This window comes from Asparagus officinalis, chromosome 7 (assembly GCF_001876935.1).
Source record: "Asparagus officinalis chromosome 7, Aspof.V1, whole genome shotgun sequence".
NCBI lineage: Eukaryota > Viridiplantae > Streptophyta > Magnoliopsida > Asparagales > Asparagaceae > Asparagus > Asparagus officinalis.
In genome coordinates, this window is record NC_033800.1 from 61273855 (window position 1) to 61286090 (window position 12236).

General features: G+C 32.5%; 1 protein-coding gene across 2 annotated transcripts; it reads left to right on the top strand.

Annotated features, from left to right (window-relative positions):
* Positions 165-11577, top strand: LOC109849840 (methyltransferase-like protein 13). Of its 2 annotated transcripts, none has more exons than XM_020419724.1 (8): positions 165-564; positions 6378-6491; positions 6638-6706; positions 6832-6851; positions 6939-6991; positions 7119-7149; positions 7255-7336; positions 11076-11577. In XM_020419724.1, exons 1-8 carry the CDS (start codon positions 378-380, stop codon positions 11279-11281), a joined length of 762 nt encoding a protein of 253 aa, XP_020275313.1. In that variant the 5' UTR covers positions 165-377; the 3' UTR covers positions 11282-11577. The 2 variants fall into 2 exon arrangements, with proteins under 2 accessions (XP_020275313.1, XP_020275314.1); XM_020419725.1 differs by lacking the exon at positions 165-564 and adding an exon at positions 585-1055.

The following is a 12236-nucleotide window of genomic DNA, read 5'->3' on the forward strand; positions in this document are numbered from 1 at the left end:
AGGAGCACTAAAAGCAAGATTTAGGATTGGGGGGGGCCAATATCAATTTCGGTGATTTGAGGGAGTAGGTGCAAATTACCAAACGTGGGGCCCTTAGTCGTAGCAAATACAAAAGAGGCCTGGTGCGCGCTTCAGCGGTTAGCACCAAATGGGGTGAAGTAAAACAAAAGCAAGCCTTTGGCGGCTGCTAGCGTTAATTATTTATTTAGTGGTAGCTCTCGACCCACATGTAAGGAGATCAAAGAGCTATTAGCAGTCAAATATAAGTGCCCACCAAAAAAAATCAGTAGACACCCACCACAAAAATAAAAATAAATTTGATTTTTTTTTCGGGGGAGAAAATAAAGAAGGGAGAGGAGAAGAAGAAGAAGAAGAAGATGATGAGGGACGCGTCCCAGTGCAACAGCTACAACTACGGCGACGCTTTGTATTGGGACGAGAGGTACGCTGAAGAGGGACTCTCCTCCTTCGATTGGTACCAGCGTTACTCCGCTCTCCGCCCTTTTCTTCTCAAATTCGTCCCCTTCTCTTCCAAAATTCTCATGGTTGGATGCGGGAATGCTGGTTAGTATTCTGTCCTTCCCCTCCTTGCTCTTCTTGACTCTTGGGGTGCAGCAACCGCCGTTTGTCCGATCATTTCTTGTTTTGGGTGGATGGGTTTTGCTTGAATGTGATGTTAGGGTATCTAATTGTTTCGGAACTCGATCTTGATTCTTATGTTGCTTGAATGCGATGCTGTGGCTGCTGGTTGTTTCAAAATTTGGTCCTGATGGGTCGAGTTTGGAGAATTGGGTGGATGTGTTGAGACTTTTAAGGGTGCTTTGGGTTGAAGAGGAAAGTTTTAGTAGGTCTTAGTTCGGAGATTGTGTTGAGTTGGCGAGTGGATGGGATTGCCCAGTTCGGTCAAGACATACTTCTGCACTGCTGCTCGGATGACGGGTGTTTGTAGAAATGCCTCAGTGGGGAGGGAGAAAGTATGCCGTGGATCTTGTCCGCTGGATAACTAGCGGCCCATAGAATCTCTATCCAAAGATCAATGGAAGAGCAAGGTTTCAGTTAAGGCCCCTGTTTGCTCAAAGGAAAGGGTATCTGGGAGTTAAAGCCATTATGATTGCAAATTTTCTGTCAACCTCGTCTACTGATGAATCTTAATTCCAAAAGGCCCTATAACTGCAAAATATGTTAGAAGTGATTTTTAAATCAGAAGTTTCCTTTCAAAGTACATTGGAGTTATATTTTGAGCACCACTCACATATTCAGATTATTTTCGTAATCTGGGTCATTATATAAATAGGTAGATGTTAAACAAGTCGCAGTCTTACTAATTTTCCGATAAGGTTCATTTCAGTGTTTTTCAAAATGCAAGGCACAAAGTAACACACAAAGGCCTTAACATGGCTGATGCTCTATGCTGCACAAGGCATGCACCTTGCTGAAGTGAGGTGCAATCGCAACCACACGTTTCTTCTTAAGACTAGGTGGAATGCACGTGCAATGCACGTGGTCAAATATTATAATTGTTTTTTTTTTAGTTTAATGTATTTACTATAACATAGTTGTAAAAAAGTTTATGATTATCATAATATATTAAAAAGTTTCAGATATTTTAATATATAAAATCTTGTTGGTTTCAACACTTTACCTTACACATAATTAGTGAGGTTTAAAGTCTTAAAATATTAATGTTCTAAGAGCAATTTAATGATTTGGAATTATAATTTTAAAATATTAATGATGTAAGCACCAATATATAAAAAAAATATTATTATTAATAATAAAATAAATCTTGAATTCATCAACGTAAAATGATAGGTTTATCTGGTCATAGAGGATTTTGTTTAATTATAAAGAAATCACTCGCACCTATTGTCTACGTCCACTTTCTATTATCTGGCGACCGAGTATTATAGATATTCAAAAACTTTTCTATAGAATTTTTAAAGTTATAATGTGCAAATTCAATCAAGAAAGAAAATATAAATTATGTGATCAATTCCAAAATCTGATATTATAATCTTCCTACATCTTCTCAACTATTTAATTAATTTGTCAAAATGATTACTCTCTAATTTTAGAAAACTATAAAATATAATTTGAGAATGATTTAAACATATTTTGTACACATATGGATTGTATTTTAATAAAATAATATAGATCTATCCAATATTGAATAATATCCAAAAATTTAAGCTAAAGAGTTAAAAGAATATAATAACACTCATATCCAAACTGTATGCTTTATAAAGATGAGACATATAAAATGAACAAATTAATTTATTTTGTTAAATAATTTATTACAAATCATAAAAAATATGGAGAACCATAAGGATTTATTACAAATCATAAAAAATATGGAGATCCATAAGGATCACATAGTCATCCCAAATAAAGATTAAATTTCTCTCTACGAATTTTATAGCAAAAGATTTTCAGAGATACTGATAGACTTGCTATAAAATCCACTCTTATAAGATTAATATCACATGTGTCTTAAATTATGCTTTGTTTAAGGGTTAATTTTAGAAAACTTCCCCTCAACTATGGGGGAAATGTAACCCCCCCCCCTTGAAATGAGTAAATGTTTGTTCATCAAATTTAGGGTGTTATAGTTAATCTATCTCAACCTTAAAATTTTGATATAACCCTATAAAATTTTCTCAATTAAGCCCTCAAAACTAATATCATTGAGTCGAATTCATTATGTGATAAGTATTTGACTTGGAAAGACCAAAATATCCCTCAACCATAAAAGAATTAGTTTGGTTTTTTGCTAGATTAAAGAAAAAGTAAAGATTTAGAGGTAAAAAGATTTGTAAATTGGTCGTAATCCTTTTATTATTAGTTGAGAGTTTCTTTTAACTAAAATGGTTTTCTTTAGTAGGTCATTTTGACAAAATCGCTTATTAAAGTCTTTTATATTAAGGGGGTTTGTTAAGAGACGTGTAAAAGACCAGAAGAGTTTTTATAAGACAAGCTAAGTCGAAGGGTGTTTTCTAAAATTGCACTAAAGTTGAGAGGGGTTATCTACAACACCTCTATAGTTAGGAGGCTATGTAAAATTAAATTAATTAGTTGAGTGGCTTTTTTGAAACTTCCCCATACTTGAGAGAGTTTTCAAAGAATTAACTATTCTTTTAAATTTAGCTCAAATATTTTATAATTCTATATTAGTACCTAAATTATAAGCAATTTTAAAATTTTAAGGGAATAATGTAGAATTATTGGAGATTTAAAACTAATGAAATGATATCTAAATTACCTTTAAATATTGCTCTTATAGGCAATGTATGAAAAATTGACCATTATATCGCTCTATCGACTGATATCAAATGTTAAGTACTTTATCTTAATAATATTGGTTTTATATTATTATTTTTTGGGGATTTTTTCTTATATATCGATCATTATCGAAAATATTGGATGGTATAACAAAATTGAGTCATTTTTAATTTGATTGTGGGCTTGGCATTAGCTCGTGTTTGGAAACCAAAACTAAAACATAAGTCACAAAAGCCATAATTCATATCCCAAATCTCTCCACTCTCAACTCTCCCAAATCTCAAGCATATATCTTAACACAAATTCTTATGTTGAAAATTCATTAATATCTGAGATTATAGATTAAAATATTGTATTATGTATGAGCATTATCTCATATGACACCCATATATTTTTTACTTAACCCCGATTATTGCAATCCAATATCATGGATTTTATTTGTCCATTATTTATATGATGACCAACACTTTGTAGTAGTCATTCGAAAGCCTTTTCTAAAGTTTTCTAAGTAAAGTATACAAATTCAAAAATAATTCAAAATCTTAAGATTATTCAAAATATGATGTTTTAATTTTTCCATATTTCCTCTAGTATATAAATATAAGCTAACCCTCTGGCCTCATATTATATGATGAATATTATTTATCAAAGGATCACATACTATTGCTTTTGGTTAACAAAGGCTTTAAATCTTTATTCGCTTAATTAAATTAAATATCTTTCAGTTTATAAAAGTTTCAATTACATACCTCCACTTGTATTTTTCTGCACTTAAATATCCTAATTTTTTTAAAATTGCATGTCTGTACCTTCTATACGCAAGAATACATTTATAATTTTGCTATATGAATATAATGATAATTTTAGGATAATTCTATATTTTTCTACTCTTTCCATTAATAATTTATTAACATGTAATTATCTATTAATATATTATTAGACATTACTAATAATTAATATGAGAGTTTTACAATAACATTAGAAGTTTTAGGGACCAAGACAAACTTGAAGTGGCATATAATATGATTAATTAACAATAATAATTAATTTAGTTTAGTTAGAATTAAAATATAATATTTAAAAAATAGGGGTAATATAGTCCATAGAAATTTTTTTCTATAACTTCCTCTTTTAAAGGGAGTATGATATGATTCTAAGCAAAGTATATAATTTTATTTATAATTCAAAATCTTGAGAATTATTCAAAATATGATGCTTAAAATTTTCCACATCTTCTGTACTAAATAAATATAAGCTAAACCTCTTACCTCATATTATATGATGTATATTATTTATCAAAGGGATCACATACTATTGCTTGTGTTTAACAAAGGATTCAAATCTTTATAGGCTTAATTAAACATAAATAGCTTACAACTTACGGAAGTTACACTCATATACCTCCACTTATATCTTAATGCACTTAGATATCCTAATATTTTCTAAAATTGCATGTTTTTACTTATGTACTCAAGAATACTCTTTATACTTTTCCTATGTGAGTGCCACTATATAATTTTAGGACAATTCTATATTTTATATTCATTCCAAAATAATTTATTAACTTGCAATTGTCTATCAATATAGTATTATACATTATTAATAATTAATATGAGAGTTTTACAATAATATCAAAAGTTTTAGGGTCAAGTTAGACAAAATTGAAGTGAAAAGTAATATGATTAATTAATAATGATAATTAATTTAGTTAATTTATGATTAGAATATAATATGAAAAAAGAATAGGGACAATATAGTCCATGAAAAGTTTTTCCACAACTCCCTCTTTTAAAGGGGGTATATGATTTTGAACATAATGATAAGCCAACAGTTAGATAAGTCATACTAATTTTTCATTTTGATAACTAAAATAATGGTTGAAGGATTGTGATTCTATAAAAATGGCTTCTAAACCAAAGAGCAATGTTGAAATGAGGGGAAAAAAGATAAGACAAGGTAGAGAAAATGAAGCAGAGTAGAGGATAGGCCGGGAAAAAGAAGGAAGAAAAAAGATGAAAAAGACGATACAACCACATAACAAAGAAACACAAAAACAATAGGGAAAATCATAGTGAACAAAGAGAAAAGTAAGAAAAGGAAAGATGATAAATAGGAATGATGAAGTAGAAAATAAGAGATGTATTAAAACTAAAGAGATAAAAAATTAGAAACCTAATATATCTAGAACAGTAGTTTGTGACTTCACAATCTTGTTCCAGATATAATAGTGGTAACGACAATAGCAAATGATGAAAACAAAAGATAGAAGACGATGTTTGTCATAAGAACATGCCAAGGAGGGGGAGTAATAGGAGATGCTAAACAATAAAATATTGTAGATTCTTATTCATATTTCAAAAGCTACAACTACTCCCCTTTATATGGAGGTACAATAACAAGAAGTTTATTGTGTAGTCGATGTGGGACTAATCACAATTACCTAATCACAATTATTCTCTTAGTTACATTCCTAATATATCTCGATCACCAAATCTCTAATTTATACTCCTAATATATTATTCCTAATATCATTATAACATTATAGTAACTATGAGCTGACTTGTTCCTCTTGCTAGCCTGGATATTTTTTGGTAGAAAACAGCATTAAGCTTCTAGGACTAGGGAAATGAATGAGTATAACATAACATGAATTCTTTTCTGTCGTTGAACTTTTTAAGAATTAGAATATCAAAGAGATGGATGCAATAAAATCATTGTAGAAGATAAGTCTTGTGGTATGACATGCAGGATTTCGCTGCTTAAATGTAGCAGATATTTACAGGAAGAAAATAATTTAGACTTTTAGTCGGCATGCTGAAGGGTGATGGGATTATATGCTACTTAGTGACAATTATGTGTGTGATTTCTTGCAGACAGATCGGATTATGTTCAGTTCCAAATTCAGTCCACTAGTTAACATCACAAATTTTATTGTTGGCCTTGAAACTTACATTTTCTTTCTTTTTTTCCTTTTAAGATTGATTGCATAATGTGTCCTCGTGTAATGAAAATGTGAAGCTTCTTCATCCTAGATATAATTTAAAATTCCGTTGTCTTACAGCTAAGTTAATATTAGTTGTCTATATCTGTTTCCCCAGCTATTTCAGAGGATATGGTGAAGGATGGCTATGTAGAAATAATGAACATTGACATCTCATCAGTTGTGATAGAGATAATGAGAAGGAAGTGCGCTCATATTCCACAGTTGAAGTGTATCCATATCTAGCAAACTCTTTGTTCTTTTTCTTATATCTTTCTGCTGGCACTGACCTTTTTTTGTGCATAGCATGCTCATGCTAACATTCATCTTCTGTGTAACAATTGAATACTTCTACTTGTTAATCTTATAAATTTATAGATGTGCTAATGGATGTAAGAGACATGAGCTTTTTTCAGGATGGATCATTTGATTGTGTCATTGATAAAGGTACAATTTCTTGCATTCTATTTCCACATTTCACAACCTTGAAATTCTTATGTCTGGTGGATATTTATTAAACCATGACATGTACCCTGATGAATTGTTTGAATGCCGCATTGATTATCTTATAGGAACGCTGGATTCTTTGATGGTAAGAACTGTATGATGAGGTGTGGTTGCACTGTAAATCTCTAATGTAGATTGGTCTAATTTATCTTCTTTTGCTTCTGGATGTCAGTGTGGCACAGATGCTCCACTTAGTGCCTTCCAAATGCTAGAAGAAGTGAGCAGGTTTTGGCGTAATTACCTTTTAGCTTTCATTGGGACAGTTATACTTCTAGGACATTTTCTTTCATATTTAGCTTTTTTTATTCTTTATGTTCATGATTTTTAACTATTGGTATTTTCTGCAATGTAGGATTCTTAAACCTGGAGGGATCTATATGTTGGTATATCTCTATGAACGTTGAATAGTGCACCTTTTGCTATCACTGTATAATACTTGTTTTCATAGAGGCCATAGATTATCTAAATTAATTTCTTCTTCTCTACAGATTACTTATGGTGATCCATCAGTACGAGTTCCCCATTTGAATAAAGCAGGACAGAGATGGAAAATTGCGTTGTACATTATACGTAAGTATACTTTTTTTTCTCTCCACTGTAGTTTCTGCCTACAGCATAATAACTGATTTGTGTTTGCCACTAACTTAAACTTGTGTCCTTGCTATATCTCATGTTACTAATTTTTGGGTAAATTGCAGATAATCCCCCTCATCTACACCTTCAATAGCACTTGCCACCCTCAACTACTTTAATATCAATTAACACCCTTGGATTGGTATGTTTAAAAGAACAAATTACAGATGATCCCCTTCTCATGATTTTAGAGGTGTTAAGAGCTGCTAAATACTTGAGAGGTGATAAGTGCAAATAAATATATAATGAGGGTGGTTGTCTGCAATTAACCCTTAAAATTTTGAATTTGTCAATGTTCATTGGAAAATGAATTTAAAACTTATAAATTCGTATTTCAAGGTACCATTTCATGTGTGTAACTCATGATAACATACCTCTATGGTAAAGAAACCCATAGCGATTACGAGTTGTGAAAACTAATGGTATTGGGAGTATAATTACATCAGGTTATATTTTATTTTGTGTTAAATATATTACATTTTTCTGATGCTATCTTTGTTTTGTTACTACAACTAGTTTTGTGTCCGCAGGTATGTAGTGTTAAAATTCTGCCGCATCGATAATATTGTAATATTATAATTTTACTGTTGTTTCTTTGCTTTCACTCAGAATTTATATGTATAACTAGAAATATTACTAAAAAAATATTTACATGACCAACAAGGTAACCTGATATCATTTTTCATAACCAACATTCTTAGATAGGAAATATATGAAATCGCTTGCAGGGTTATCGATAGCGGATAGCGTCGCATAGCGGTGAGGCATCGCTAAGGCTATTTCGGGCTATTGCGGTAAAATAGCGGTAAAAAACGCAAAGTCTAATAGTGATCTAATTTAGATATGTATAAATACTAAAAAAAGAAAAAATAAAGAAAAATCTAAGAAATCTAAAAGTACATATTGGATGATTTAAAGAGATCCTAAAAATGAAATAAACATGTAACCATCACGTAATACCGAAGATGATTGGAGGAGTCAACAAGTCGTCGTCTTCGAGAAGAAGAGCTTAGCGGTGACATGACTGTCCGAAGAGGAGCTTACGGTGAAGGAGGTGAGAGGAAGTATCAAGGTAGATGCCAAAGGCTATGAGATGTGGCGGGAGTATGCTGAAAATCATAGGAGACGGTGGAATGCAATGGTCAATGGTTGAATTTAATTTTAAAAAAATAAGCCTTAAACCGCTTTTAAATAGTAGTCAAAAAGCAAATTTCGAATGCAATCGCTCACTATTTACCATTATGACACACTATTGGCCGCTTTTACGAACAGACATATTCCGCAATATGTCACCGCTATTGTGCGATAGCGTCGCGGACGATAGCGTCGTGGGAAAGGACCGCTAACGCTATTAGCGCCGCTATTGCGGGGCTATTTACCGTTATTTATAACAATGATCGCTTGTTATCAGGTAAGAGATGCTTTACCTTTATGGAAGACGGAATGTCTTTATTAATAGGAAAGAGTAGTTATGTCCAAGGAATTTGAGAGAGAGAATGCACAAAAAAGACGGATACCATAAAGAAGTTGTAAATGGATGATTAATATCTGGTAAGTTGGAAAGTGTTCAAATTTGTTTAAAATAGAGAAAACATAGAGAATGTAGATAAGACATAGGAAAAAGAAAATGAATATTAATAGAAAGAAAGATTGAAAGGTAAATATATAAATTAGTGCCAACTGTCATATTCCCAACCAATGGCTACTATTTTAGTATAATAGTATAGATACAGAATGTCTTGCTCATTCTGTTATCTTCATTATATTTTTTTTTTCTCAATTAGCAAAAATATGGACATGCAAGCACTTTTCTTGCTAAATAAATAGAGTCCAAATATACAAATATTTACTACAGAGGTAACCATGTAAGGTGTCTGTTTGGTGTTTACTACCTGTGCAGTAGTCTATGCTAGTTTATATTCCTTGCATGTAATTGTGTGTGCTTATTAGGGATGTATGGGCACATATTAATGGGAGGAGTTCCTTTTGGAATAAGTAGGCATTTTCACTATTTTGTCTGGGTATCTAAACTTGGATATTTAGTCCTCTTCAGTTTTCAGTACTCTATACCTTCAACCTTTATCTTTTTTTTGGTTTGACGAAGGAACTTCCTCATGATCCTTCATACCATGGGTATCAAATCCCCCATGCACGGCCTCGGTCCAGGAGATTAATTCCTTGTAGGTGCTCCCCAAGAGAGTCGAACCGTTTTCTTCTTTTAGTTGCATGGTTACTTTGATGTCTAGTTGTACGCATGTCATACCGATACTGGACTCCAAACTTCAGTGAACGCTCCTTGGATATATGCATGCACTTGCTCGAAATGTGTATTCAACTCTATATAATACATATTTTAATTTAAATCACTCATCATACGTGCTGGGACATATATCCTACGCTTTACATACTCTATGGAAACTCATTGGGCACCAGGTTGCGTTCATTTCAGCTTGTATTTAGTTTCAAACTATGGATTTAAAGGGTCTTTTGGATATCGGGTTAAAACACGACCAGTTTTCTAATTTATATATTTATATAATAAATGAAACGCAAAGATGTTATAGGAATTCTAACTTCATAACATGCGAACGAAATATTAATATTGATCAGATCTGAAGTAAATTATTATATAAATGTAAAGATATGTATGTACAACATGTCCTCGTACCTCACCTTTACAAAGTTGTTGTGTCCCATCCCTGTATGGATATCCGTCCCCATATCCATGTAACCTAGACAGATTACTTATTTGATTTTTTTCCCCTAAAAAAAGAAAGAAAGAAAAAAGAAAAAACCTGTCCTATTTTCTCCAGTTACTTAAACATTATGAACCGGTACCAGCATTCGGGAGTTATAACTCCCTAATATGCTGACAACCTGATAGCAGTGTGATTTCTAGTTGCAAACGCGGATTTTTGTTTGAAAATTGTCCTGAATTTCTTTCAAATCTCCAGATCTAGAATGTTATATCCAAATTAGGATTGGTGTATGTAGATTTCAAGATCTAATTTAGGATAAATCATAGCGTTTGTTTAGTTACACCCATTTCAATGTACTGAATTATGTGAAAATCATTATTTAAATTTAATACAAATTTTGGATACAAATAAATATACATAATCCGACTCTTATTTGTGGGTTTGGCTCGGATTCAGATCTAATTGTGCCTCTAAGATTTGGATCCCAATAACTCATTTTATTATGGGATCGAAGTTTTTGGAGAGACCTGATCTGAAATCCAACCCATGTACAGGTGTAACTCCTGGGAGCATATTGACATTATATTATTTGGTATTGTTTTTACTTCTGTAGTTAATTGTGGATAGACCCATGCAGTATCATTGTTTTGAACTTCCTAGCCCTCTATTTTTATTTTTGCAGACAGACCCATGAGTGATTTCTTTGATTCTTTTACCCTCAGAAAAGAGATTGTTCTGTAAACCCCTGAGGGTAAGGGAGTCAAAATTTTCACTTAGGGTTATCTGCAAATATAAGACTAGAGGGTGGTAGTTTAAAAACAATAACAATGATACTTCAGAGGTTCCATAGGCAATTAAAAACTATCAATCAAACAATTATCAAACTCACTCCATGGCTTTAGGTTGTTTCAGACTCAGTTATGAATTGTACGATTAGTTGTTACAAATTTAACATATTCTTCCTAATAAATTTCCAGCTAGACCCGGGTATAAGAAGCGTGAAGGCTGCAGTTCACCAAATTCTATGATGGAACCAGTGCCTCTTACAGAGAAGGGTCTTCTTCCGCCAGGATTTGTTCTTGAGGATCCAGAATCTCATTACATCTACGTATGCAAAAAGATTAGTGAATCATTCGAGGGAATCCCTAATCATGTTCAGCCACCTACAATGACGATGCAATGAGCCATTTCAGGGGCTTTGTATTGCTGCATTGAAAGTTATGAAAGTGATATCGGCGTTAACAAAGGCATATGCCCTTCTTGATGTTGTATCATGTAGCTGATGTAGATGTATCTGCACTGTACTAAAAGTTGCTGTGGTTGTTGTATCAGGGTGAAGTAAGATGAATTTTGACAAATTGTTGTCAGTGTCGTGTGAAACTGTGTGTGTTTAATTTTTGGATGGTTCAGTTACTGCTCTATTTGTAACATCTGATTAATTCTTTTGTCTAGTGTATGTTTTATGCGTACTTTCAGTAATTTCTTGAGATATAGTACTTTAGAATTTGTAGTTTCTCTACTTGTCGCTGATCAATTTGATTTATATTTCTAGTGGTTTGGTTCAAAATTTTGAAGATATGCGTCATGCGCATGTCAGCTGCTTTAACAGGACTTGTAATGCCTATGTTTGTCTCGGATAAGCCTTGGGATTTTTATGGTTGATTTATTAGTGAACACTTTGTTATATTCCTGGTTTAGTCTTTCAATTATGTTTTGATTTTCTTTAGGGAAGTCCGGAAACATGCTCCAGAAAATAAGCAAACTTTTACTGTGGATCTGTGGGTAGGGTAAGGAGCGCACGTTTTCTCTGTAAATTTCTCAACTAAGGGCGTGTTTGGACAAAACTTTTTTTGGTGTTTTTTGGGTGAAAGCCTGACAAACTGTCAGGCTTTCACCCAAAAAACACCGCAAAAAAAGAGTAACATTTTTTTTTGTTTATATTTCCTTTTAAGTATTTCTTCGACTGTGAATAATATGCACCTCATTTTGATTGGAATCAAGTTTCGGGAGATTATTCCTTTTGATAGTATGTAGGAAAAATTTGTAGCTGGTTATGTATATACTTATAAGTGGTTGAAGGGTATTGCAGAGCCAATGATAATCTCACTCAATATCATTCTCCCTTTAAAAAGGGGAGT

What these genes read in the sequence shown, in the direction of transcription:
- LOC109849840 (XM_020419724.1), top strand. Translation starts at nt 378, where the DNA reads ATGATGAGGGACGCGTCCCAGTGCAACAGCTACAACTACGGCGACGCT. An exon ending in TCATATTCCACAGTTGAAGT is followed by an intron (nt 6,492 to 6,637) that starts GTATCCATATCT and finishes ATAAATTTATAG; the next exon opens with ATGTGCTAATGGATGTAAGA. An exon ending in GAACGCTGGATTCTTTGATG is followed by an intron (nt 6,852 to 6,938) that starts GTAAGAACTGTA and finishes TCTGGATGTCAG; the next exon opens with TGTGGCACAGATGCTCCACT.